We start from the raw sequence: 27,017 nt of genomic DNA, 5'->3' as shown, positions 1-27,017 counted from the left end.
GGCTGAATTGGAATCAAAGAGGTGCATCAATTAAATTGGGCTGAAATCCATTTTGGCCATCAGGTTGGCCCTGTCCAAGCTGAGGACCCATCTGTTGGGCTGCATCCTGAGTAGTCTAGGGAACCTAGGCTTGATTTTCCATGGTTAATTGGATGTTGATCCTGTTCATTGGGGCCATCAGGAGCTGGTGGTGGGCCATGCCCTGGCTGCCCAAAACCGAAAAACTCAAAGTGGTTGGGGTCAACATCATCTCGGTCATCTGGTGGAAAGTCCTTATCCTAAGGTTGGGCCCCTAACATTCTTGTAGAGATTATTTCACATTGAACTGTCCAACTGTCAGATTCAGAAGTTTCACCTTCTAAGAAATTGAAGAACCAAGGGATATCCTCCAAACCAGTCACTCTTACTTTGACTAAAGCTCTAGCCATATGGTCATGGTCCTCCTCCCAAACCATGAGCTTACCAAATTGGGAAACTGCCTTGTCAACAAGTGAATATGACCAAATATCAATGTCAAGACCAATCATCATCAACCACACCTCATGTGTGTACACCGCGGTTCTGTTAATTCAAGCTCGATCATGGGGAATGAAGGAAATATGTGTGTTACCAAACAGATGGGGGCCATTGTTAATCAGAAGATCTCTATGAGCGTGAGACACACGGTTGAGAGTGACGTATGCTTGACCAAACGGGCAAGGTTGAATTGACTGATACGGCATGCCCATCTGCACATTCAAAAACTTCGCCAGAGTACCACAAATATCATCGAATTTGATTTGTTCTTGTGGAAGAGGGTGGATGAATGCGATGGCCATATCATTATTAACCCGCTGCAGCCTACCAGTAACAACCCTATGCATAACAGGCCAACTAGGAACCATCACTCGTTGACCCCAATCAGGCATGAAAGGTGCAGGATCAACAAACTAATATGCCATAGTGGCTAAATCCAGAGTTACTATAGCATCACTTGGGGTTTTCAGAGACAAAGCAATGTGAACAGTGAAGGTAAATGATGATTTCCAAGAACTCGAGATGCGTACTCACCAAACATCGAGAAGATGATCGGCGACGGCTCCGAGGTAGTCGGCATCACCCCAAGTAGGGAAGAGGAGGAAAGGTCACCTTCGTCCAACTCAGGAGCCTTGAGCCTCCACGGTCGATGCCAAGGGATGGTAACAGGGGAGGAGATGGATTGAATATCGACCAAAACTTTAATGTATTTAGAGATAGAGTGAAAAAATCTCGACGTATTGTGTTGAGGTCCACCATTCAACGACCGAGTGGAGCGATGATTACTAGAATTCGAAGGGGCCGCTCGGCTTGTAGGAAAGACGCAAGGATCGAGGCAAGAGTCTACAAATTCTAGAAACGTGCCCAATGCCAAGACATCTCTGGCAGTGCGTTGTACTCTTACAGCCAGACTAAGAATGGGCCAGTGACAAACAATTGGAGCAAAGCTGCAATAGAGGCCCATAACCAGGAATAACTCTACTAGGATCTAGAATGGGCCCAAAATACCCACATTTAATATAGAAATGGCCTTATGATTAAAAGGTTCATTGATAGGATAATTGATTCTCTTAAAAACAGATTTACAACCAGAATTAATTGGCAAATTTAAATTTGAAAACTCTATGGAATTGGAGCTCGAAGCAGGAAGACGATGAGTAGAGATGGGATGGAGTTTGCACTAGTGAGACATACCGACTTGCGCTTAGCAACCTCCTTCCACTCTGCAGCTTGTTCGATGAAACAATTGCAATATTCAACTTGTTTACACCAGAATTTAGAAGAAGGATTACAGGAAATCGAAAGCTCCCAAGAATCGTGTCATCAAGGAATCGATTACATAAAGGTCGATATCAGCTGATTTGAATACATCACTAGAATCGGCTCTCTTCAGATTAGCGCCAGCAGATAACTATAATAGCTACAATCGGTGCCAGGAAAAAACATGTTGGACTCTACAAAAAGAGAAAGATTAAGGTCCAAGTTATCTTAAATTATGAATATTTTCTCTTAGGCCAAAAATTATAATGAGTCGTGCTTAAATAGAATTCATACGTAGGTTCCGGATATAAATATTGGACCGCGGCTATTGTAAAGGACACACAATCAATCAAATATAAGTTACTTACTTTTTCGGCTCCAGCCACCCCTTAGGAGTAGGAGTAGAGTAGATCTCGATGAGTTCTTCAGCGAGCAGGGCTGCATCGGTCTGGCCGACCTCCGGCTTATCTGTAAGTACCGTCATGGCTTATACTTCTATTCGTACGGACTGTATCGATCCCGGGCGACCTCCACTGCGACTCTAGGTATAAGCTAGTTATCGATTCTTGTCTCGTTCAAGTATGGCTGCATCGTTTCGGTCGACCTCCACAGCTCGAACTAGATTAAGGTCAAGTTATCGGCTCTATCTAAGGGTGGCGTCCTTCGGATAGATTCATTAAGTTACTGATCTTGCTGATGTTTTCATTGTTATTAGTTTACAGCAACATCAATTCACCCGGTCGAGATCGAATTAGATCGGCCTCATATCCTTTAGATCTGTCATTCAGTTTTGTTACAATACGATGTTATCCACCTTGAACGATGGTTTATGCTTCATCGGCTATTTTTACTTTGATCTTAATCGTGCACAGTATGCTGGTTGAGGCATGAATAATCTTAAAGAGGTTTGCTGGCTAGTTGAATCTAGTTTATAGTTCACCATTATAGTTGTAACTGATCTGATCGATCCCCACTGATGGCACTATAGATTGTGGGATGCTAGTTAGTAGATCTGTTCCTAGGTTAGATGTAACCTTAGCTATTTGCTATGCTTGCATCGGCTAAATAGCCGATCGCCTATGCGTTAACGCCTACGATGTGCATCTATGATTCTGTTAAGCGTGAATAGATCTATGTGCTTGGAGGGCTTGATTCATCATCTTTTTCATAGCTGCATCGATCCGGTCGAACCCCACTGTTAGGGATAAGCGGGTTGAGTCTAAGAGTTCATGGGTTTGTTCGTGTGAAATAGTCGATTGTTCACACGCTGTAGTCCTTTTCACCTGAATTGACTATTCATCTGAGCCTTCACGTATAGCACGTCTTTCAGAAAATCCTATTGAAGTAAGGATGTGTTTGCGGATTCTTCGGTTTTAGTTTGTTACTATCATCATAGCAACCATCGATCCGGTTGAACCTCACTGTTGGTGGTAACAGATTAGATTTAGAGCATTTGTAGATCCATTCGTATCAAATAGTCGATTCGTTCGTGTGCTATATCTTTTCCTGATTAGATTCATCGGCTCAATGGTTTACACTAGAAATATCTGTCTAGTTGATGATCTTATTTACATATACGTGTACTGTACCTGTCAATATAAAATTAATCGCTACCCATAAGCTTTATAGTCCGTAACAGCCGATTTCTGTGTGGATCGGCTATTTAGTCGCCTTTCGCGTCTGTCTGCTCCCGAAGTGGCACACTTGGAACTATCTGGGCATAGACCGGCATGTTCCCCCTTAAATTACTGATAAACTTTCTCTCCTTGTCAATTGTAGGGTCAAATTGACTGGCATGTCTCAGGAGGAGTACGCAGGATCGATCATCCCTGCGTTGAAGCCAGAAGGATCTCTAGCTCCATCGAGCAAACCCTTCCAACTAATTCGTGTGCCCAGCACGAGATGAATTTTCGTGCCGACATACGTTTTGGCATGCCTGTGGGACCCAACAATCGTCATAGCGGCTCACAACAATAAAGACATCCTTATGGTACCTTATGAAGACCTACCTGATGGAGATAAAGATATCATCAGCAAAGCTATAAATGAATTTCAGAACAAGTGTTTGTTGTCCTACACCAAAACACGTGACAATACAATTGTTCAGAAATATCAACTACCAAGAGTTCTGTTGCACGGGACTAAAGACATGTGTTTCTTCATGGAAGCTATAAACAAATCTGTTCATGATGTCATATCAAACTATAATGAAATTTTCTTGAACACACTCCACAACACCATGAAAGAGGTGTTTCATGGGTTTTCGGTTGATCAGGTCGGACCGACTTATTACAACATTCCACATCCGTCGACTCAAGGGACTAATCAAGCCGGTACTAGCCATCAAGAAGTAGCACTAGCTGGTAATGATGATGTTCAGGTAGTTCAGAGCTCATCTGAGCAAGTTCAAGGCGCTACTACAAATCAGATATAGTATAATCTTGGATTATCAGTGTAGCATGTGCAACAGCTAGCGAGGCAAGGTCAAAACTAGATGATTAATTTTGGCACATCTAGCCACATACTGTCATCGGCTCAAAAAATAGCACAATTAATTCAAAGGATCCATAGAGATATAGATTCTAATGTCTATAACTAGAGACTTCAAGCAGCAATCCAGTAGAGGACCCAGCAGATAGAGATTCCACAAGGATATCATTATGGCACAGATTATAATACCTTTCACATGATTCCAAATCCAGGGTACCAAGTTACCTGGAATTTTAATCCACAAATAGGTTAGCAGGTACAGAGAAATCAAAATTCAAATACTGATGAGTTGTTGCTGAGAGTAACCGAGATGATGAAGAATTAGTTCGGTTTGAAGCCGCCATACAAACGCCCATATCTAGAATGGTACGATTTGGTCACTCTTCCTACAAATTACAGGCTCCTAGAGTTTGCTAAGTTCACTGGCCAAGACAACACAAGCATAATAGAACATGTCGGTCGGTATCTTACAAAATTGGGCGAAGCATTCGTTGAAGAGGCCCATCGAGTTCGTTTCTTCTCCCTGTCACTGTCAGGGCCATCCTTCGCTTGGTTTTCATCACTACCAGTTAGCTCCATTGCCAATTGGGCTGACCTGGAAAAGAAATTTCATACATATTTTATACTGGGACTTGAGAAAAGAAGATTACCAATTTAACAACTATAAGGCAGAAAACTAATGAATCGGGCACTGAGTTTCTTCAGAGGTTCCAAGAGAGTAGAAATTTGTGCTTCTCATTAATGATGAAGAGGAAGAGGTTGCTTCGGCTGAATGGAATTGGGGCAAAAAGGCAGTAACGGTGCCAAATCCTTAGGGAAGAGGAGTTGAGGAGAGCTATGACTTTGATGTCACGAAATCAGACAAGCTCTTCGATTTCTTGCTCGAAAAGGGATAGATCAAGTTGCCTAATAATCATGTTATGTTGCCCCCTGATCAGTTGAAAAATAAAAAGTTCTGCAAGTTTAAAACACTACATCTCATTCTACTAATGAATGCAGAATTTTTCGGCAGCATATACAGAGGGCTATTTAGCAAGGGAGGCTCAACTTTGATACGTCTCGGAAGATAAAAGTTAATGATAATCCTTTCTTAGGAGATCAAAACATGGTTGATGCTAGGTTGCTCAAAGGAAAGACTAAGGTCCTGACATCATCCAAATCAAGAGAAACTAGAACAGTCGATCCCGAGATGTAAATATTGGCTGATGAATACTAAGAAATTAAAAGACATCGCAACAAGCAAAAGAGCCGATATGAGCAGGGAGAAATGTTAAAAGATGGGGCGACAAAGCCGCGTGTTACATCTTGAATTTTGTTGAATAAATGGCAGCGACAGAAGGAAAAGGATTATCAGCGTTGGTTAGAAGAGCAAGAATACCAGTGTCAATAGGAAAAAGAGAGGTATGAAAAAAGCAAGCTGAATCACATTGGAATTGTCCTTTCTTCAGATATTTCTAGAACGAAGGTTTGAAATTGCCTATAGAAATAACTGTCCAGAGTGCAGCGAACAATATTGGGAGTTTAGGCAATCTCAAGCCAACCGCCAGTCTATACATGCTCAAGATGCGTATCATCATAATAACATGGATCAGAGCTTAAAAAATGAAAGTGTTCATGATCGGCTTGGAAAATGAGTTGTTGATCAAAACTGGGCTGATTATGAAAGTAATGAAGAAGGATGTGTTTGGCAGGAAGGCCAATGGTGTCTAGGAGGTTTGATAAAAAGTTAGAAGAGAAGGGTGCAATGCCTAAGGTATAGAGAGTTGGAACAGGCTCAGGCATCCGGTGAACCTCAAATTTGGTGTGCTAAGCAAACAGCTGATAGAAGGCAACCATCGGCTAATATTCAAATGGCTTTTTTGTTGCCATCAGAGTTCAGAGCTCCAGCAGATTAAGAAGTTTACTCAGATTTTGATGAATCAGAGTATGAGAAGATAGTTGCCAAGTTGATAGTTATATAGTAGGCAATATTTGATAAACCAGTCTATCATCGGCACTTAAAGGCTTTATATGTAAAAGGTTTTGTTGATGGGAAATCGATGAACAAGATGTTGGTGGACGAAGGTGCTTCTATCAATCTCATGCCTTACACCACTTTTCATAAACTTGGCAAGGGACCAGGGGATTTGATTGAAACTGACATGATGCTTAAGGACTTTGGAGGTAATGCGTCTATGACCTGGGGGGGCAATGAACATCAAACTAACAATCGGGAGTAAGACTTTGCTCACCACGTTCTTCATCATCGATGGAAAAGGGTCATATAGTTTACTCCTTCGTCGCAATTGGATTTATGCAAACTGTTGTGTGCCATCAACCATGCATCAGTGTTTGATTCAATGGCATGGAGATGATGTTGAGCTGATTCGCGCTGATGAATCTATGAGTGTCGTAATAGCCGATCCAGTCTTTTGAGAACTAGGAGACTTCGAATGCTTTTCTAGCAAGATATGGGAAGGAGGCTTCATTAGAATCAATAATGAAAGCCAACAGCCGATCCAAGCAGTCAGCTTTGAAAATTTGTCTTAATGGATAATTCAATAGATGGTACAGATGACAAACTAGGACATGGCTTCACGTCGGTCGATAAATTAGAAGAGGTAGATATTGGTTCTGGAGATAGACCTAGGCCGACGTATGTAAGTGCCAAGTTGGATCCTGAGTATAAGCGAGAGTTAGTTGATTTATTAAAAGAATTTAAAGACTGTTTTGCTTGGGAATACTATGAGATGCCTGGTCTAGACCAATCGATTGGTGAACATCAATTGCCAATCAAACCTGGATATCGGCTGTTTAAACAAGCTCTGAGGAGATTCAACCCAAACATACTTGATGATATCAAAAAGGAGACTGAAAGGTTACTGGAAGCAAAGTTTATTCGACCATGCCGATATGCAGAGTGGATATCGAATGCTGTCCCTGTATATAAGAAAAATGGAAAATTAAGAGTTTACATCGATTTCAGAGATCTGAACAAGGCTACACCCATGGATGGTTATCCGATGCCAATAACTGATATGTTGGTAGATGCAGCAGCCGGGCACAAAGTTATTAGCTTCATGGATGGCAATGCAGGATATAATCAAATTTTCATGCCTGAGGAAGACATAACAAAGACCACTTTTAGGTGCCCTAGCGCAATTGATTTATTTGAGTGGGTTGTGATGACCTTTGGTCTGAAGAATGCTGGCTCAACTTATCAGAGGGCAATGAATTATATTTTTCATAAGTTGATCGGCAAGATTGTTGAAATCTACATTGATAATATGATGATAAAATCCAAGGGATACAAGGAGCATCTAGCTAATTTGCAGGAGACTCTGGAATGCACAAGAAAACATGATCTAAAGATGAAACCTAATAATTGTGCTTTTGGAGTGTCATCTAGATAATTCTTGGGTTTCATAGTCCACGAGAGAGGGATCGAAGTTGGTCAAAAAAGCATGAAAGCAATTGATGAGGCAGTTCCCCCGACTACTAAAATAGAGTTACAATCTTTGCTTGGTAAGATTAATTTTATCATAAGATTCATTTCAAATTTGTCAAAAAGAGTTCTGCTGTTTTCTCTCTTGTTGAAGTTGAAAATGATCAAGAATTTAAGTGGGGTGACATACAATAAAAGGCGTTTGAGGAGATAAAATAATATATGAAATGTCCACCTATGCTGGTCCCTCCTCAGCAAGGTAAGCCTTTTAAGTTGTACATATCGGCTGATGACAAAACAATTGGATCGACCTTGATGCAAGAGTTTGAAGGAAAAGAGCGGGTTGTTTTCTATCTGAGTAGAAGACTCGATCCAGAAACAAGATATTCTCCCACTGAAAAGTTATGCTTGTATTTATATTTTTCTTGCACTAAGTTGCGACACTACTTGTTATCGGCCGAGTGTACGGTTATCTCCAAGGCTGATGTGATCAAGCACATGTTATCAATGCCAATACTGAATGGGAGAGTGGGAAAGTGGATTCTCGCGTTATCAGAATTTGACTCGAGGTACGAATCGGCTAAAGCAGTCAAAGGGCAAGTAATGGTCGATTTTGTCACCTAGCATCATAAGCCAAGCATTGATTATGTAGAGCCAGTGCCTTGGACGTTATTCTTTGATGGATCATCATGCAAGCAAGGTGGTGGCATTGGTATTGTTATTATTTTGCCTCAGGGGGCAAGTTTTGAGTTTGCTTTTCCAATTGAACCAATGATTACCAACAACCAAGCAAAATATGAAGCTATTCTTAAGGGACTTCAAATTCTTCATGAAGTAAAGGCTCAAATAATTGAAATATTTGGAGACTCATAATTAATTATTAATTAGTTGATTAGCCTATATGAATGCAAAGAAGATATTTTGAAAGGATACTATGATGAATGCCAAAGGTTACTCAAGGAATTTCTTCATGTCTCTTTTCATCATATTCCGAGAGCACAGAATCAAGAGGCTAATAGTTTAGCTCAAATTGCGTCAGGTTATTGAGTGTGTCAAGAAGTCTTGAGTAGTGAAACCTCGAATGATGATTGGAGAGTTGAAATAGATGATTACCTTAGGAATCCATTATAGAAAGTTGCTAGAAAGCTAAGATATAAATTGACTAAGTATGTTTTACTGGATGATCAGCTGTATTATAAAACAGTCGATGGGGTGTTACTCAATTTCTTAAATCAAGAGGAAGCTAAGGTGTTGATGGGCGAGGTGCATGAAGGGATATGTGGAGCTCATCAATCGGCTTATAAGATGAAATGGATTATTTGTAGAACTGGATATTTCTGGCCAACAATATTGGAAGACTGTTTTGAATATTACAAGGGGTGCCAGGACTATCAACATTTTGGTAATATCCAGAAATCGCCTACATCGGCCATGAATCCAATAATCAAACCATGGCTGTTTCAAGGTTGGGGAATTGATTTAATTGGTCAGATTTTTCTGCCCTCAAGCAAAGGACAGAAGTTCATATTGGTAGCAACAGATTACTTCACTAAGTGAGTTGAGGCAATTCCTTTGAAGATAGTAACCTCAAAGAACATGGTTGATTTTGTCAAGGAGCACATTGTATATCATTTTGGGATTCCTCAAACTATCACTACCGATCAAGGAACAATGTTCACATTAGAAGAGTTTGGAGATTTTGCCACCAGTATGAGAATCAAGCTACTAAATTCTTCTCCTTACTATGCTCAGGCTAATGGCCAGGTAGAGGCGTCCAATCAGATTATGATTAAGCTGATCAAGAAAAAGATTGAGGAGCAGCCAAGGAAGCGGCATTCAACGCTTAATAAGGCACTATGGGCATATAGAATGGCCTATCATGGATTGATTAAAACATCACCCTATAAACTTGTGTATGGCCATAATGCAGTCCTTCCTTGGGAAGTTCAGGCTAGATCGAGGCGTGTTACGTTGCAAAATGATTTGTCAGCCGAAGTCTACAAGAATCTTATGATAGACGACTTAGAGGACTTGAGTTGCCATCGGCTGAGTGCTCTTGAGAATATCGAAGCCAATAAACTAAGGGCTACAAAATATTACAATAAAAAGGTCAAGAGCAAGCAATTTTCTGAAGGAGACTTGGTTTGGAAAGTGAAATTGCCGATCGGGTTAAAAGACATCAAGTATGGCAAATGGTCACCTAATTGGGAAGGACCTTATTGGATTAAGCGTTGTGCGCCTGGCAATGCTTATATTTTGGAAACGCTAAGAGGAGAGAAAGAATTTGGCAGAGCAATCAATGAGAAATATCTAAAGAAATATTATCCTAGCGTTTGGATCAATACTTGACAACTGTTTTGTTCGGTCATTAGCTCTAATAGCCGATACTAGAAGGGTATCATCTCTAGTACAAAAAAACAAAAGGGTAGAAGCTGGTACGATATATATCGCCTATAATAGCAAAGCAAACACAGATAGATTGATGCATGGAATATGAAGTACGAAGCAAAAGAAAAATTACTTAAAACGAAGGAATTGTTTGCTGATATCGTATATTACAAGCTACAGGCTAGAAAAAACTTTGTTTATTATATCATCGGCCTGGGAAGTAAGGGCTATAGAGTTGGTGGTGCCGAAGAAATCCTCGACCAGGAGCTCATGATCCCCAGGGTGTGCCATGGCTGGAAAACCATGGGGAAGAAGCCCAAGCTCATGGCCTAGAACTGGGCTTGCAGCAGCAGCCAACTGCCATGGCAGCACCATGACGAACGCCATGCAAAGCAACCTCCCTGACACTGGTTCGGGATGTCATGTAGATGAACCACTAGGATGGTGCCTCTAGGCATTGACAAATCCCGTCATGTACTCCGCAACCGATCAGAGGCTTTCTAGCTAAGCTGACAAATCTAAAAAGATTCAAAGGGGAGATGATTAGGATCTTGAAAGATAAATTGAGAGGAGACAAAAGTTATGATAGACATCTCACCCCTGATTCTAGCCTTGGCCTTGGCCAACCTATCCTCCACCTGAATCGGCCTCGGACCATGGCCAGAGCCGATTCTACGAGGGAGAGACAGTCGGTGAGATTCTGGCCATGCCCTATCGATGGAGGCGAGCTAGGTCATCATTGTCGATCCGCCTCCTTAGATAGTAGGGGAGCTAGTGGTGAGCTATTGACGAAGAGAACCCTGAGGCTGAATGTTGTCGGCCCTATGCCCCGAGGCAGTGAGGGGATCACGAGTTGCAGCCTCCTAGTGATGAAGGCGCTGGCATGATGACATAGCTCCATTGAGGGCCTCCTCAGCAGACCTCTTGTTGTTCTCCACAATATCACACCTATGGGAAAGCAGAAATCGCACTAATGACACGAAAGGTTTGAGACAAAGCGGGTTGTTTTTTGATCCACAATCCGTGGCCCGTATATATAGCCCGGTAAGGTGAGAAGATAGATTTTGTCGGGGCTATGGAATTAAAGTCAGATATGGAAATGGATCGACACTCCAAAAATTCAGGGGACGGATAGCGAAAGAGATAACAGATTCGGACTTATCGCTTCCCATAATCACAAAATATTGTGGGATGGATACGGAAAGTTTACATTGACCAGTGATCAACCCACCAAGGCTTCTTTGGATTGAAGGGAGTTTGGATCCCCACAAGGCCGAAGGTCATCGTGAATCGAGTCACATCGACCAGTTGATAAAATTATGCCAGGAGAAGGGGAAATGCCGCCTGCTTAAATAGATGCCCAGCTGATTTCTCGGTGACTGGAAAACTGTGGGAAAGAAGTCTGTGGCTTTCCCGATGGGTATTTAATGGAGCAAACAAGGGAAAGGTGTCCACACATTTTAGCCCTTGCAAACACTAGAACAACTCTACGAGCATGGAGAGAAGACTTAGGTGATATCACAAGAATTCTTCTAACCGCAGTAGCTGATCCTCTTGCTTGACAAGGCGCTAAGCTGAGCGACACAATCACCCTATGCACAAGAATTCTTCTAACCACTCAAGATCTTCATGAAAAAAGATAGACCATGGAGGGTCCGGCAGAATCACAGGCACACGAGGAAGCAGATAGAAGAGAAACATAGCTGAATTATTAAATTGCTCTCGCCAGAGTTGGATAGACATTTTATAGTCGGTCTAGAAAGATGGATCTAAGCGCCCATGAAGCAATGATGCTCTCGTAAAGGTTTTGAAGCATGGGCTCATAAGCTGACATAGACGATGACAAACAGTAGACCCCAAATCAAGATTTTCTACTCGTGACTGCAGGACCTATCGGGGGTACAGACGTGATAATTTTGAGATAAAATTGTGGAATAAAATTACTTTTATCCCAAAATTGGGGGAGGGGCATGTGTTTACACCAGAATTTGGAAGAAGGATTGAAGGAACTCGAAAGCTCCCAAGATCGTGTTATCAAGGAATCGATTGCATAAAGGTCAGTATCAGCTAATTCGAATGTAGCACTAGAATTCGCTCTCTTCAGATAGCGCCAGCAGATAACTATAATAGCTACAATCGGCACTAGGAAAAACATGTTGGACTCTACAAAAAGGGAAAGATTAGGGTCCAAGTTATCTTAAATTAGGAATGTTTTGTCTTAGGCCAAAAATTATAATGAGTCGTGCTTAAGTCGAATTCATACATAGGTTCTGGGTATAAATATTGGACCCTGGCTATTGTAAAGGACATAATAAATCAAATACAAGTTACTAACTTTTTCGGCTCCGGCCACCCTTAGGAGTAGGAGTAGAGTAGATCTCGGTGAGTTTTTCAGCGAGTAGGGCTGCATCGGTCCGGCCAACCTCTAGCTTGTCTGTAAGTACCTGTCATGGCTTATACTTCTGTTCGTACAGCTGCATCGATCCGGTCGACCTCCACTGCGACTCTGGTATAAGCTAGTTATCGATTCTTGTCTAGTTCAAGTACGGCTGCATCGATCCGGTTGCCCTCCACTGCTCGAACTAGATTAAGGTCAAGTTATCGGCTCTATCTAAGGGTGACGTTCCTTCTAGTAGATTTATTAAGTTACTAATCTTGCTGATGTTTTCATTGTTATTAGTTTACAACAACATCAATTTCACCTGGTCGAGATCGAATTAGATCAGCCTCATATCCTTTAGATCCGTTGTTCGTTTTCTTACAACACGATGTTATCCACCTTGAACGACGGTTTATGCTTCATCGGCTGTTTTTACTTCGATCTTGATCGGGCATAGTATGTGGTTGAGGCATGAATAATCTTGAAGAGGTTTGCTGGCTAGTTGAATCTAGGTTTATAGTTCACCATTATGGCTCTAACGATCCGGTCGATCCCCACTGATGGCACTATAGATTAGGGGATGCTAGTTAGTAGATCTGTTCCTGGTTAGGCGAGATCTTTGCTGTTTGCTATGCTTACATCGGCTAAATAGCTGATCGCCTGTGCGTTAACGCCTACGGTGTGTGTCCATGATTCTATTAAGCGTGAATAGATCTGTGTGATTTGAGGGCTTGATTCATCATCTTTTTCACAGCTGCATCGATCCGGTCGAACCGCACTGTTAGGGATAGCGGGTTGAGTCTAAGGAGTTCATGGGTTTGTTCGTGTGAAATAGTCGATTGTTCACACGCTGTAGTCCTTTTCACATGAATCGGCTATTTTAGCCGATTCATCTGAGCCTTCACGTATAGCACGTCTTTCGGAAAGCCTGTCGAAGTACGGATGTGTTTGCGGATTCTTCGGTTTTAGTTGTTACTATCATCATAGCTGCCATCGATCCGGTCGAACCTCACCGTTGGTGGTAACAGATTAGATTCAGAGCATTTGTAAATCCGTTCGTATTAGATAGTCAATTCGTTCATGTGCTATATCTTTTTCTGATTAGATTCATCGGCTCAATGGTTTACACTAGCAATATCTATGTAGCTGATGATCTTATTTACATATACTTGTACTGTACGTGTCAATATGAAATTAATCGCTACTCATAAGCTTTATAGTCTGTAACAACCGATTTCTGTGCGGATCGATTATTTAGTAGTCTTTCGCGTCTGGCTGCTCCCGAAGCGGCACACTTGGAACTGTCTGGGCACAGACCGGTATGTTCCCTCTTAAATTTCTGATAAACTTTCTCTCCTTGTCAATTGCAGGGTCAAATTGACTGGCACGTTTCGGGAGGAGTACGCAGGATCGATCATCCCTGCGTTGAAGCCAGGCGGATCTCCAGTTCCATCGAGCAGACCCTTCCGGCTTGCTCGTGTGCCCGGCACGAGATGAATTTTCATGCCGACACAACTCTATAATTGGGGCCTCCATCGTGCTAGAGATGGAAGAAGACCTTAAAATCATGGCACTTGAAAGAACGAAGATTATAGATATGGAAGCCAACCTGATAGAGAAGCCATTGAAAACCTAGAAACTCTATCATCCAACTGCACCACTCTGAAAGCTTTAGGGAAACCACCAATGACAGCTTGGAGAAGAAACTCAATCAAATGCACAGAGAGACGGAACTTGCATCGTCCCACCGAGAGAAAGAGGAACAAATCCTTAGCTGTGGAAGAGGGGTCACCATTGACAGAAGAGCCATACCGACGAAGGATCTCAGCCTCAACCACCCGGCCAGGCCGAGTGTTGAAAACAGGGGCAGCCATGGACGTCAGGCCCTAGCAAGATCGCCATGGACGGAGACCTCCATCGCCAATCGCCTTGTTCTTTGGTATCTTTCCCCTTCAGCTGGGTCACATCTACCGAAGATAACGCACGGTATACTATGATACTACTAGCTGTTAACTTCTTCCAGCTGTCCGAAGGTCTGATGCGCGTCTCTTTTTCTGCCTGATCATCCGATGCATGTAATCTTCTACACTTCTTCTGTCAGCAGCACTGGATGATCCACCATGTTTTCATTTTTCGCATCGGATCGTCCCCGCGTACACTACTACAGAGTCACACCATGGCCATGCCTCTAGACTCCAACAGTCTTCTCACCCAATCGTCCGGTCAATACTCTGGCAGGGAATAATTCCCCTGGGGCGCTTCTGTCTTCAAGCATTTGTAGTTCTTTCTTTCTTTTTTTCTGGCCAGACTATCCGGCCTGTAGAACTGCACAGTGCCTTAGCACTTGACACTGTCTGATGAACTGGCTCCTCAGCTAGCTGTCCGGCATGTTGATTTTCTTAGCCACCGGTGGACCATCCGTTGTGTGCATCTTCTGACTACGAAATCCTTTTTACTCCACTTTCATCGCCGGTCTTTGTGTCATTTCTTTTGTTTTTTGCATCCCTCACACGTCATAAATGCTAGTTCTAAGCTTATCTTATCTCAATCATCAAAATTAAAGGATACGATCGTGGGCATGATCCTTATAGGTTTTTGCGTACGACTTCGATTGTGATGGTCTGTTGTATGGTTTTGCCAAGGTTGCGTGGGTGGTTGTCATGTTGTCGAGTGTTTGGACAGTTTCTTATTAGTTTACTCCTTTTGTTGTTAATACATATAGACCGACATTTTAACATTTTGTCTTGTCATAGAAAAAAGACATAAGTGGATTTGGCACATGGATAAAACTCACGGTACTAGCATATGTTCTTCATAAAGAACTTACGAAATTGTTCACATACCACATACCAGTCTTTCATCATGATCACTCATTTATGAACCGTGAGCAACTAGCGATCCCATTATTATTGATTGAATCGATCCGTGCAGGAATATATACATGGATTGGGTAGACTGGTAGAGCAGCACACGTTTGGGCCAGCTCTTTCAGATATATATGCAGATGCTCTCTGATCTACTACTACGCTGTTGGCAGGTTCGCTAAGTTATACTACTGTACTTGTTAGCGACTGATCAGCAATATATATATGTGCATGTATTACTATGGCTTTCTGTGGAGAGAAGACTATAAATATATATTACGTATAAAAGCGTAGACCCAGCGGCGGGATCAAGGATAACATCTGACAGATAATTCCAGATGTATTTCTTTTCTGCTGCCTGCTTTAATTAGTAGGACTTAGCTACACGAAGCAGTTATTCTTCTACTGTTGTGCGGCTTGTCATATATAGGTTGTAGATCTCGTCTAGAGCTATATTTTTAAGCATGTATTATTTTTAAAAATAAGTTAAAAAGGGTTAAAAATAAAAAAAATATAAACAAAGCTAATCAGTGGTCTCAAAGGAGAAAAATTATGCAAGCATCTAGGCAGCATATTGTTGAAGTTAGGCTGCCAAACTGTGAGAATTTATATATAATCATAGTGTTTGTACGATCATCTACATAATACTCCATTCGGATGCTTGCTCTAGGAACGTGAACACTTACTAATTATGTTAAGTCATGCTTATCTATATTTAGCGTACACATGTTCCTTGGTCACATAAGCAAAATTATTATATAGACTGCTAGAGCTGAAGACAGTTTTTCGTCCTCTCTAACACCATTTTACACGGTACTTACGCTTTAGAATTAACACTGTATATCTAAGATGATATACCCCAACGTGCATGGCAATGGCAACTAGCTTGCGACGACTTTGGTGGCAGCTAGCACTGGCCCTCGACCTCCAAGCTCCTGGGAGTCATCTGGAAGAAGTGGTCCCAGGCGTAACGGAAGCTCACGGTGCCCATGCTCTGGATGGGCTGGCCGGCGTTCACCAGGTAGACACCGCCGTCGACGGCTTGGAACAGGGTCTGGTCGACCTCCACCGTCGTCGCGAAGCCACCAGCGTCGATGCGCACGTTCCTGACGCTGCATGGGCACAGGTTTTTCACCTGGACCTCGAACACCGTGTCGCTGCCGGCCGCCCTCGCGCCCGTGTTCATGGTCTGCACCTGGATGCTGGACGTGCCGCATGACTTGCCGTTGGTTGCTGTTGCTGAGTACGTAATTAGTTAACAAATGCTGGAATCTTTCTGGAATATGACCAATGATTAGCATAACAGTACTCTGTGGGTACCAAGGAATAATGTGTACAGATGATGCATATAATATACTACGGCATCTATCAAAACTTTCTCTATGCAAACATGTATACCCGCTAGTGAAAAGTTTGCACAATCAGCTGGAGGATTTGCAAGGCTGGCTTACCCCGAAGAGAAACGGCAAAGAACAAGAATAGGACAGTCAGGAGCTTGACGGCAGCAGTGGTCATGTTTCTTCTTCTTCTTCTTGCTTTCGGGCACAAGATCGACTTGTAGCTACGCAGCCTGCTGATGTATATGTTAGCAGCTGGAGACCAGGTAGCTAGCTTGTTTTGTGACAAAGTTGTTGCGCAGCATTGTTGTATTTATAGAGACACAGACAGGGCCGAGGCTCCCTGCAAGGGATTGGTACGAATCTATGCTGCAGCATCTGGTGATCGCTTTCACTGTGTCCCCATAGACTCAACTATCCTAGACGCGAAGACGAAGACCTGTGGAGTTCCTCACATATAAAATGACTCCGTCCTCGGCCAGTTCACCTTCATGCCTTCGGAGCTAAGTACGTCCATTTGTATATGCAGTTGCAGTTATCCAAATGAACCAAGGAAAGATGAATTTAAAAATGCATCTAATAAATCCCTTTACTTTTAGTTGTCGTCCTTTCCAAAGGAAAAATGGGACTCATCCGAGATGGAATCACTACCGGAAAGCCAAAATTCCTTAATGGTTCTAGTTTTTTTTACGGTTATTGTGTAAACCGTCAGGATAAATATATTTTTTTGACTGGTTCCCAAAACACACACAAGCAAAATCCGTAACGGGAAAAATCTTATTAATCAGTGAATTTAAGAAACTGATAGGATAATTAATTGCCCTAATGGGTTTTCAATAACTCCCAAAAAATAAATATTATCATGGCGGCTTTTGTATTTTCTCTGACGGTTATTAAAATTACACAGGAAAATTATTTACGAGGCGCGAAAGCATTTGATGATTGGAAAAAAAAGCCTGCAAGAACTTTCCTTATGCCTCTCCAAAGATGGACAGGCGGGCTTTCGGCCCACCAGAAATTTCCCTTCCTGCTTGTATCTGAGCCTAAGAGGCGCATTCATCAGGTAGGAAAAAAAAGAAAAAAAAATAAGGCAAACCCTATCCCTGGCCGCACCCACACGGTCCCTCCCCAGGCGCCGCAATCTTCCGAGTTGCGACCGGGTCATGGCTCCTTCTCCCCATGCCGCGCATGTGTGCACTCCCCCACGCCGACCGGTCCTCCGCGCCCTCCCCACGCCGCCCCTTCGCACCCTCGCCCATGCCGCGCCGCCCCATCCGCTCGCACGTCGCCCCTCCGCGCCATCCCCCATGCCGCACCTCCTAGTCCGCCCCCACGCCACCCCTCCGTGACTCCATGCCGCCACGGCTCTCGTGCGGCTCCTCCACCCCATGCCGACAGCAGGTCGCCGCCACGGTCACAGACAGGAAGCCGCGGCTCCCCCGGACACCACTCGGGTCCTCCTCAGTCTCCAACGAGAAACACACTTCTGCTGCCCCTACTTGACGCCTACGAGCAGCGGATGTCCATCGGAGGCAGTGACACCAAGATCCACGTCGGAGGTGAAGGGAGGTCTGTCGGAGGCAGCGACACCAGATCTGGAGAAAGCCGTGACTATGGATCCACGGTGGAGGTGAAGGGCCCGTGAGGAGCTTCCTGGTTCTAGAATGAAGGTTAACCTATGTTCTTTTCTCCTTGTGATGTTGTCTGCATATATTATACTTGTGGCGTTTGGCTGTGCTTCAGTTTAGTGAGAACTTCAGTTAAACAACGTTAAAGAAGGTTAATCTAGTTCGATTTAGGGAGAATAGCTCTCCCCTCACTAATAAGAAGATGTAAGAAGGCTCCTGTAACACCTCTGGTGTTAAGAGCTCGTTTAGTACCGAGATTTAGGCCTAAGAAAATTTTTCGAAATGAGTTTCTCAGATTTTTGATGAAAAACATATTTGAGGCGATAAGTGAATCCGGTGTGACTCAGTTTTGTGGACTCAAATCAACGCCAAGTTAAAATGCGCAGTGCGTAAAGATATTTAGGAATGTCCGACAACGATTCTAGCAAGTAAATGGCGAATGGCTTGCTCAGTTGGATTGAGCATGAAAAGCAATTTTCGTAAACAAAATAAAAAATAACTTGTAATTGTACTTAAATAAAATTTTGAAGTGCACGTTTAATAAATGAAAATGCAACTCTTGCTGTAAAATAATAACATTGCTAGCTAGCGGTTCTAATAGCTTGAAAATGGAACTTGAAAGCAAATTCAACTCAAGGCAAAATATTCAAGTTTGAAAATAGTGTGACAATGTTAAACTGACATTTAATTTTGATTAAGATCCTCAAACATTAGCTTCATGCTTTGGCACTGTTGATTGCACCATGGCGAATGCTTTGGAATCGTGTAATGGTTGGTTTGGTTAGTGTTGATCTTAGGCACTAATTAAAATGTCTTAGTTAGCCAAGTTGCGTTCAGTCGTAGTGGGACCTTTTCTGGCCGCGGTCACCGCACCTGGACCCGCAACCTCGCGAGTGTGGCCGTGTGTAACGCATGCGCGCGCGTGGGTCTGCCTGGCCTGGCAGTGCTGGCTGCTTGCTCATTGCGTCACTTCCGCTCTACCGCTGTGTCACGCGCAGAGCCGAGCCATGGCGCCTGTCCTGCCATGCAATCCACCTACCGTGCTCTGCCCGCGTCACCTCCTGCCGCCAGCACGTGGTTCTGCCCCTGCCCACGCCGTGTTCTCTCACCTTCCTGTGCGTGTGTAGGCACGCCGCTGCCGGCCGTGCTGCCCTGCCCCACGTCACGACTATGAAATTGGTTGCGAGTTCGCACAAGTTCCTCGCTTTTCCTCTTGCTCCCGTCGGTCTTCCTCTGCTTGCCTCACGCCGACGTCGCTGTGCCATGCCAACCACCCGCCGAGGGCTGTGACCGCCGACGCCACTGCCCGGCCACCGCACACGTTGGCACGCCTGAGCCACGCGTAGCTCTTCGTTCCCTCTTCCACGTCAGTGCTGCAGCCCTGCCGTGCTGGGCCACGGCAGCCACCGCCTGCTTGTCACCGGTTTCCCCCTCTCGCATGCGCGCGCGAGCTCCTCGGCCCCGCGCGGGTTCGGCAGCCGCAGCGTTGTCCTATGCGAGCCCAAGCTCGGCCACCGCCGCACTAGTTCACCGCCCCACTGTTGTCCGCCTCCACGGCACCGCCTAGTCGGGGGGGGGGGGGGGCGCCAGGTCCACCCGGTGCTGAAGGCGCCTGCCCTCGCCAGCTGCCACGTCGTAGCCTCACCACCGTGTCGTCACCGCCGCACGATGCTGCCACCACCGAGCCCGCGTTGCCGCGCCGCTCCGTCTCTGTGTTGCGCCGCTGCCACCTGCCGTGTCCGCCTTCTGTCGCCAGCTATCGTGGCCGGGTCGCCACGGGCTACTGCAGGCCGGGCTAGGGTTAGGCGTGGGTGCGGCCAGACGCCGCCTTGCCGCCTGGCCGTGCAGCTCGCCCTCACCGCCGGCTGGTTGCCCGATGGTCGGAATCGGCAGCCGGTTCCTTCCCCTCCTCTACTCTGTATCAAAGGGAGAGGTAGATGGGTGAGAATAGAGGATCTTTCAGGGTTTTCAACGCGAAAGCAGCGACTCATATCAACATTAGCATACTAATTAGATAGAAGCGTGGGGACATTTGTGCAAAAGTGTCGTCGCTGCGCTGCGCGTGGGCCGCAGGCCACACGTCCTGCCTGGGCCGTTTGCGTCGTGATGGGCCATCACTCGCCGTGTCATGGGCCATGGCCTGTGGCCGCGCGCGCGCCCTGCCCCGCCTGGGCCGCGCGTCTGCGTGGGCCGCTAGCTTCCACTGGGCCACGCGCGCACTTGTCCCCGTCTAGGCCGCCGCGTGCCCGTTCGCCTGGGCTGCCGTGGCCGCTGGTCCAGGCCGTGCTGGGCTACGGGGCCAGTTTAGTTACCGCCGGCCCTTTTCGTTATCTAAATGATTTTCTAATATAGGTTTCTACTTTAACTTGTAAAATCAATATAAAATAGTAGAGGAATCCAAAAATTGTGAAACTAATTTTCTTAAGTTCCTAAAATCACGATCTATTTGCTAGTATAATTTGTTCACCTAGTTTTAAGATGTTTCTAGGGTTGCTCTAATTGATTTAGAATGCTTAATATTAGGAAAATGTAAACTTGTAGGGATTTTTGTGGTAAAATGGTGATAGTGTTGACTATGAGAATTTTACAGTAAATTATTCATATTATTCGATGGTCACTGTAATTTTTGTGGCTCCTGAATAATTAGTTTGCTAGATAGAAAATAATGCCCTATTTTGAAACAACTTGGGTTTGTATAACTAAAATAATTGTTGGAAAATAACGTCTTATTCGACAACATGAATACGTAGCCTAAGTAAGGTCATCGTTATAACTAGCTCATTAGCTTGAGTGGCATAAATCGTATTTCTATGAGTCACGATTTCAGTCGATTAATTACGTCTTTGCATTGCATCGCAATGCATATCATAATAGGGACGTCGATGGATCGCGGAGTCATCGGGAGTTGCTGGAGAAATGGTGCTTTTGTAGATTGTGTCACCATGATGGAAAGCTAACTTTTGATTAAATCTTACCCAGGCAAGCCCCGGTGCATAACCCCTATTTTTCTGCACTTTAAATTATATTTGTGCATTAAGTTTTAAGGAGTTGAATGAAACCCACTTGCATATATCTATCTTTATCCTATGAGTCTTACTAGTATGATAGGATCGTGTAGATTGCTATGCTACAGGACTCTGGTAGAAGTCGAGTGATTGCCTGTCACTCACGAGATATAGGAAATATATTACTATATTATTATCACTTGGAAAAATATAAATGGTGGAAAGGAAAAATGGTGACTGGGTAGGGATATGGTTTTGGTTTTTGTGGGTGTAAGAGGTTATGTCCTGCGGCCAACGGGACATGGCTTGGTTACACTGTTTTTCTCTGTTTGTGTCGGTTAAGGACCAGCCGTTGCATAAGTCACGAGGCAAGTCATAGATTTATTATCCCGAGCACATACTTGGGTATGGGCGCAGGGAAGACTTGTTGCTGTCCTGTCGTGGGTTCCGCCTCTTTTTGGACCGACTGATTGAAGGCGGGAATGGTGGAGGTCCTTGCACCGCACTAAGTCCACGACTTAGGAGCGGGGGCTTGAAGTCTCAGTTTGGACGAGGACCTAGACCCCATGACAGGAGGGGGATGGGTTGGTCCTGCTTGTGCATGGGGCAAAAGCGGGGCGTGTGTTTTTGGGGTACCCAACTGGGGGCATTGATTCGCGAATCGTCGGGCGATCCGGTACGGCTTGTTTTGGGTCTAGCACCATAGTAAGAACTGAAAGATGAAAGAATGGTTGGTTAATGAACTAATGCAGCTGTTAATAAAAATCAAATATAACGACGCATGCTTAGTAATGCTTCCTGCATATGCAATAAACTCACTAGCCAGATAGCCTTGCATATCCTTGGAGTTGTTTCTTTCCTCCTGTTGGGTAAGTCTTGCTGAGTATAATTGAGTACTCAGGGTTTTATTCCCCCTATTGCAGGTGATAGGTGGAGGCTAGAGTTGACCTTTGTATGTGGATTCCTCTTGGTGGGCTCAGAGAGGATTTCCTTTACGCTGTGATCATAGTCTTATTTATAACTCGCACTAGATGTTGTTATTATAAATGAAAGTTTTATAATCTATTGTCATAGTTTATATGTCAATGCTTCATCATGTCATGAATAGATATTTATTTCCGTTGTAACTCTGTTCACATGTTTATATTCCGCTATTAAATTAAATTGTTCATAACTCTGATAATAGGTTCATGTTCCGCTATTATAAATAATGAATGTTATACTTTGATGTTACATGTAAAGTGATCTAAGAAATGGTTTATAATGATGTAAGCTTTATTCTCTGATTTGTGATCCTGATGGAAAAATGTGGATTTTCGGGTTCTCCCTAGGGGTTTGCCCGACAGAACTACGTAATTTGGTGTTCTCCCTTGAGTACTTAGTGTCTAATAGAAGACAAGTACTCCTAGGAGGCATTAGATTAGGCGGTTCTGCCACAGCTCCTCCTGAAGCGATGTCAAGGAATTGTGTAGATTTCTTACTAAGACCCAGTATAGGTTCAGGTATAACAAGATCAGGGCCAGATGAATAAAGATCCATCAAACAGGCCCATGCTTGAAATTTAGGACCTCTCTTCAAAGACGAACTACTCGGGCGATGGGAAAGAATGTTAAGCAAACCTTGGCTTGAAGAACTTCCCACTCTCAATGTGCACTCTCTACGGTTTGAGTATACCACAATTTGGCTGATCTCGTCAAAGAGAACGAAAATAGCTTCCACTTAAGGGTTTTTGGTGACATGCCCGAAGTGTGAAGGCATGAACACACTTGCTCGAACTCTCATAGATGAGCATATGGATTTTCATCTTTTTCCCCAGAAAAAGATAGCTCCTGAACTTTAGTTATGAGACAAGGGAGAATTTCATAACTATGGGTGAGGATAGGTTTTGATGATGGAGGTGGCTCCAAACTAGCACCCTTTGGAGTAGTGAATTGAAAAATAGGAATGTGATTCACGGTATGAAACATAAAGGATAAAAGATACTTGGATGACTCAGTTCTAAACTAGAATAGCTACTGTTCCCTGACAATGGTGCCAGAAAGCTTGTTGGCACTAGATATGGCAAATAGATAAATCTACAAGCGCACAGATGTTAATGTAGCTTTCACCCAAGAGTATTCCAAGGTATCGAATTTCCACGGGGAACACAAAGCGGACTAGTTAAGAACTAAGAGTGTCCAAGGGTAAAAGTAATAGATAGAGAGGACATCTATGGTTTCTATGAACTAAGACAAGACTTAAGAAGACTGTATCACAGTTGTTTACTTTGGGGCACAACCCACCTAGCAACCTAGGAGAGATAACTAGACAAGGTCTACCATGAGCCCTATGATTTAATAACTAGACCTATCGTGGTGGAATACTGAGGATGTACATGGCTATCATCACCTGTCACCTACCACAATCTATCTGGAGGCCTAGCCACAAACACAGGTAAGTTATAGCCTAAACACCACTCTTAATCTATAAATTCACTACTCTAATCCTAGCTAATAGATCAGAGCACCCAAACCAAGTGGTGAAACAAGTAAACATAATAATATAAATAATACTTAAGTAATGCAAAAGAGCAGAGTTACCACAGAGAAGATACCGGACTTCACTCGAGCAAAAGCTTCATCCACCGAAGCACAAGTGGGGAATATGCCGACAACCTCGGCTCCTCCCCAAGCTTCTCCTCACTCTCTCCCTATCTTCTACTTCTAAGTAGTAGAGCTACAGAGCTACAGAGCTTTGTCTAGCTACTACTCACACATAGAGTGATGGAATGAGATGGTGCGTCTCTCCGCCGAGCACCACTGCCCCTTTTATAGTGTATAGAGGCAGTGGGAGTACTTATAGGCAGCGTAGAAGGTTGGTGGAGCAAACTTGGGCACCAGGTGCCATGGTAGGGGCGTTGACCGGCGTTGGATATCATCGCCTCTTGATCGTAGGGCCTTGGTTGGCTCCCAAAGGTGGTAGTGAAGCCAGCGCATGTTTAAATTTGGCAGGTAAGGTGGTTCGAAGGTCGATTAGAGGGCTCCAAGTCTAGGATAGTAGACCCATGGATCCATGACCACTCCATCCTGTCCTTTGGTTCAAACCGACATTGGATCAACGCATCGGAAGGCTTGTGGAGTAGCTCCCACAGATTGGTGACATGGCCAGGCCACCTGGTACCCCAAGCAACGCCCTTGTGGGGTCGGTCAGCATGGACAAGTGGGCCCAAGTCCCCCTGCCACGTCCAATTGCTCCCTATGTTCATATTTGTCACCATTTTGGGCCATTTTTGCTATAATTTCCTGCATACAAATAATTCTACCACTTAGCCAAAATAGGGAGCAATTGTCACCATAGTGGAACTATAGTGGAACTAGGTGAATTATAGCCAAAATGGAACACATGTGATGATGTTTTACCTCACTTTATCATGCTTTTGGGTGGAATGTTGATGGTCAAAATAGGTGTTAGTGACCGTCAACAGTGGCACTCAATAACCACTTAGCCAAAGATTTCCCCTCTTTATAGTACGGCTATCGATCCTAAATGTGATCACACTCTCTATAGTGTCTTGATCACCAAAACAAAAACCTATTTGATCCCTTTGCCTTGATCAACACTTGGTTTTTGTTTTTCTCTTTCTTCTTTTCCAAGTTGGAGATTGATCACCATCATCACATGTCCATCTCCATCTCTATGGACTTCATCACTTGCTCCACCACTTGGATTGGACCATCCTATCTAGTCACACATTTAGATGCAAGGATTAGTCCATGTAGGTTTCATCAATTATCCAAAACCAAACTAGGGCTTTCAATCTCCCCCTTTTTGGTAATTGATGGAAACCTTTTCACAAAGATATTCAATGAAATCTTTTTGGATTCATATTGCTTGCCCAAGTATTTTACCATGTGTAAAGGATTTGGACAAGTTTCATAAACCCAAATTGATAGAATTAGCTCCCCATACATATGTGCTATGAGTTTGGATTTGAAAGCTAGCACATATGCATGGATTAGGAAGATTGGGAGAGTAATGACTACCAACTGATGCTAAGGTGTAAAGAATGGACCTTTGAAGCGTGATACCAATTGGAGTTGCCATTTGAACACCATGCTTAGCACCATGGTTTGCTAGATATCACTTTAAAACTAAAAACACTAGATACCTCATGAGATCAACATTATAAGCAAGGCTCTAGTACCGCTTGTAAAACCAATTCAAGTGTCTAGCGATCCTATGCATGCTAGTTTTCATTTCATCAATCATTTTCTACCATCTAGCATACACCACATAAGCATGGATATAGAATTTAAAACTTATGCCATGCAAGAAAACATGTGTAATGCACATACAAATGCAACATACAAGTTTATGAGCTTTCTCTCCCTACTTGTGTGCTTCAAATTTTAATTGATCCCCTTCCTTTGTCAATCCCCTATCTATCTTTGTAATTCATCTCCCCTTTTATTATCTTTGGGAATTTCTCTCCCCCTTTGTCATTAATTAACACGAAAGGTGAGCTCAAATTTTAGATAGGTTGGTGTGAAACCATGTGAAGTGAGGATCATTTTCCCATGTTTGGTTCAATCTAGATTACTTGCAAAAGATATTTAACTCGGTTTGGTCTAATGGCAAGCTTCTCCACGCCTCATTTCAAGGGTTAACTTGACAATTGTGGGGGGTACGACCCCGGATACCCAAGGCAGACCACATGGGCTATGCCTCCAGGGGCGGCCTAGCCCACGAGAAGGAGCCTTACGGGGCACGATTCTACTCGGCGCCTCCCGCAAGGCATGGGGAGGATATCCTGAAGATGTTACGAGATCTGTTAGGATACGTACGATCCCATAATTCTTGTAATCTGTTATTACTTTCCGGTTATCTCTCAGATCTAACCGACTTGTAACCCTACCCTCCGGACTATATAAGACGGGCAGGGACCCCCTACAAAATCACGACAAATCATACGATAGCTAATACAAACCAGCAGACCACAGGAGTAAGGTATTATGTCATACTGACGGCCTGAACCTGTATAACTCGTGTGTCTTTGTTGCCTTCTTGTTCTTGATTACACGCTCCTCTGCCGATCAATCTACCTTCGTGGGATACCCCTCGGAGGACTGTCGACGATATTCTGTCGACAGTTGGCGCGCCAGGTAGGGGTGTGTGTGCTGTTTCCTTGTCAAACAAGATGGCTTTTTCCGCAGGCTCTTCATCCCTCCCGTAGCCCGGCCAGATCTTCACGGTCGGATCCATCACGTGGGTCATCAATGCCGATGGAGTTGGAGAGCTTCTCGAGCCGGTGCAGATCCATTCTGCGCCGACCAACCTCACACCTATGACTGCAGATCCAATATCGGAACCACTTCTGGGGTCGTCTTCATCAGCTACTCACCGCTCGCTTCCTCGCTACCGGAGGAGGCATGTCAACAATGACGATCTAATCGAGTCTATCGATCGGGAAGGCTTGAAACTCGCCGATTGCCTCTCCATTATTGAGTCGGCTCTAGACACCCTCACCTTCTGATCCCGATCTGTCGGTGCTCAGTGCTTGGCAAGATTTAGGGCTCGCCGCCCTGCCCTTCGGGCTCGCTAATGCCGCCGCTACATATCAGAACGCCCTGAGGGGCAAATTCACCGACCAGCTCCCACCGACCGTCAACATGCTGCACGCCAGCCGGGGTCCTGGAACGTCCCTCCAGACTATCCTGGAGGAAAATTCGGACTCCGAGACCTTCCC

The 27,017-nt window shown here is 44.1% G+C and overlaps 1 protein-coding gene and 1 long non-coding RNA gene across 3 annotated transcripts; one reads left to right on the top strand and one right to left on the bottom strand.

Annotated features, from left to right (window-relative positions):
* Window positions 1-15,965: 15,965 nt before the first annotated feature.
* LOC136482016 (uncharacterized) lies at window positions 15,966-16,895 on the bottom strand. Of its 2 annotated transcripts, none has more exons than XM_066479271.1 (2): window positions 16,774-16,895; window positions 15,966-16,561 (listed from the first exon to the last, which is right to left on the bottom strand). In XM_066479271.1, exons 1-2 carry the CDS (start codon window positions 16,835-16,837, stop codon window positions 16,230-16,232), a joined length of 396 nt encoding a protein of 131 aa, XP_066335368.1. In that variant the 5' UTR covers window positions 16,838-16,895; the 3' UTR covers window positions 15,966-16,229. The 2 variants fall into 2 exon arrangements, with proteins under 2 accessions (XP_066335368.1, XP_066335369.1); XM_066479272.1 differs by having other exon boundaries at window positions 15,966-16,555; window positions 16,774-16,861.
* Window positions 16,896-17,781: 886 nt separating this feature from the next.
* Window positions 17,782-22,484, top strand: LOC136482017 (uncharacterized). The gene is made up of 3 exons (XR_010764936.1): window positions 17,782-18,329; window positions 21,162-21,266; window positions 22,216-22,484. It is a non-coding gene; the product is annotated as an uncharacterized lncRNA (long non-coding RNA).
* The last annotated feature ends 4,533 nt before the right edge of the window (window positions 22,485-27,017 follow it).

The sequence above is a fragment of the Miscanthus floridulus genome, chromosome 9 (genome assembly GCF_019320115.1).
Source record: "Miscanthus floridulus cultivar M001 chromosome 9, ASM1932011v1, whole genome shotgun sequence".
Lineage (NCBI taxonomy): Eukaryota > Viridiplantae > Streptophyta > Magnoliopsida > Poales > Poaceae > Miscanthus > Miscanthus floridulus.
This window is presented reverse-complemented; position numbering and strand designations above follow the sequence as displayed.

Coding starts and splice junctions, on each gene's coding strand:
- LOC136482016 (XM_066479271.1), bottom strand. CDS start 16,837: ATGACCACTGCTGCCGTCAAGCTCCTGACTGTCCTATTCTTGTTCTTT. Junction 16,562..16,773: donor CTTTGCCGTTTCTCTTCGGG/GTAAGCCAGCCT, acceptor TTACGTACTCAG/CAACAGCAACCAACGGCAAG.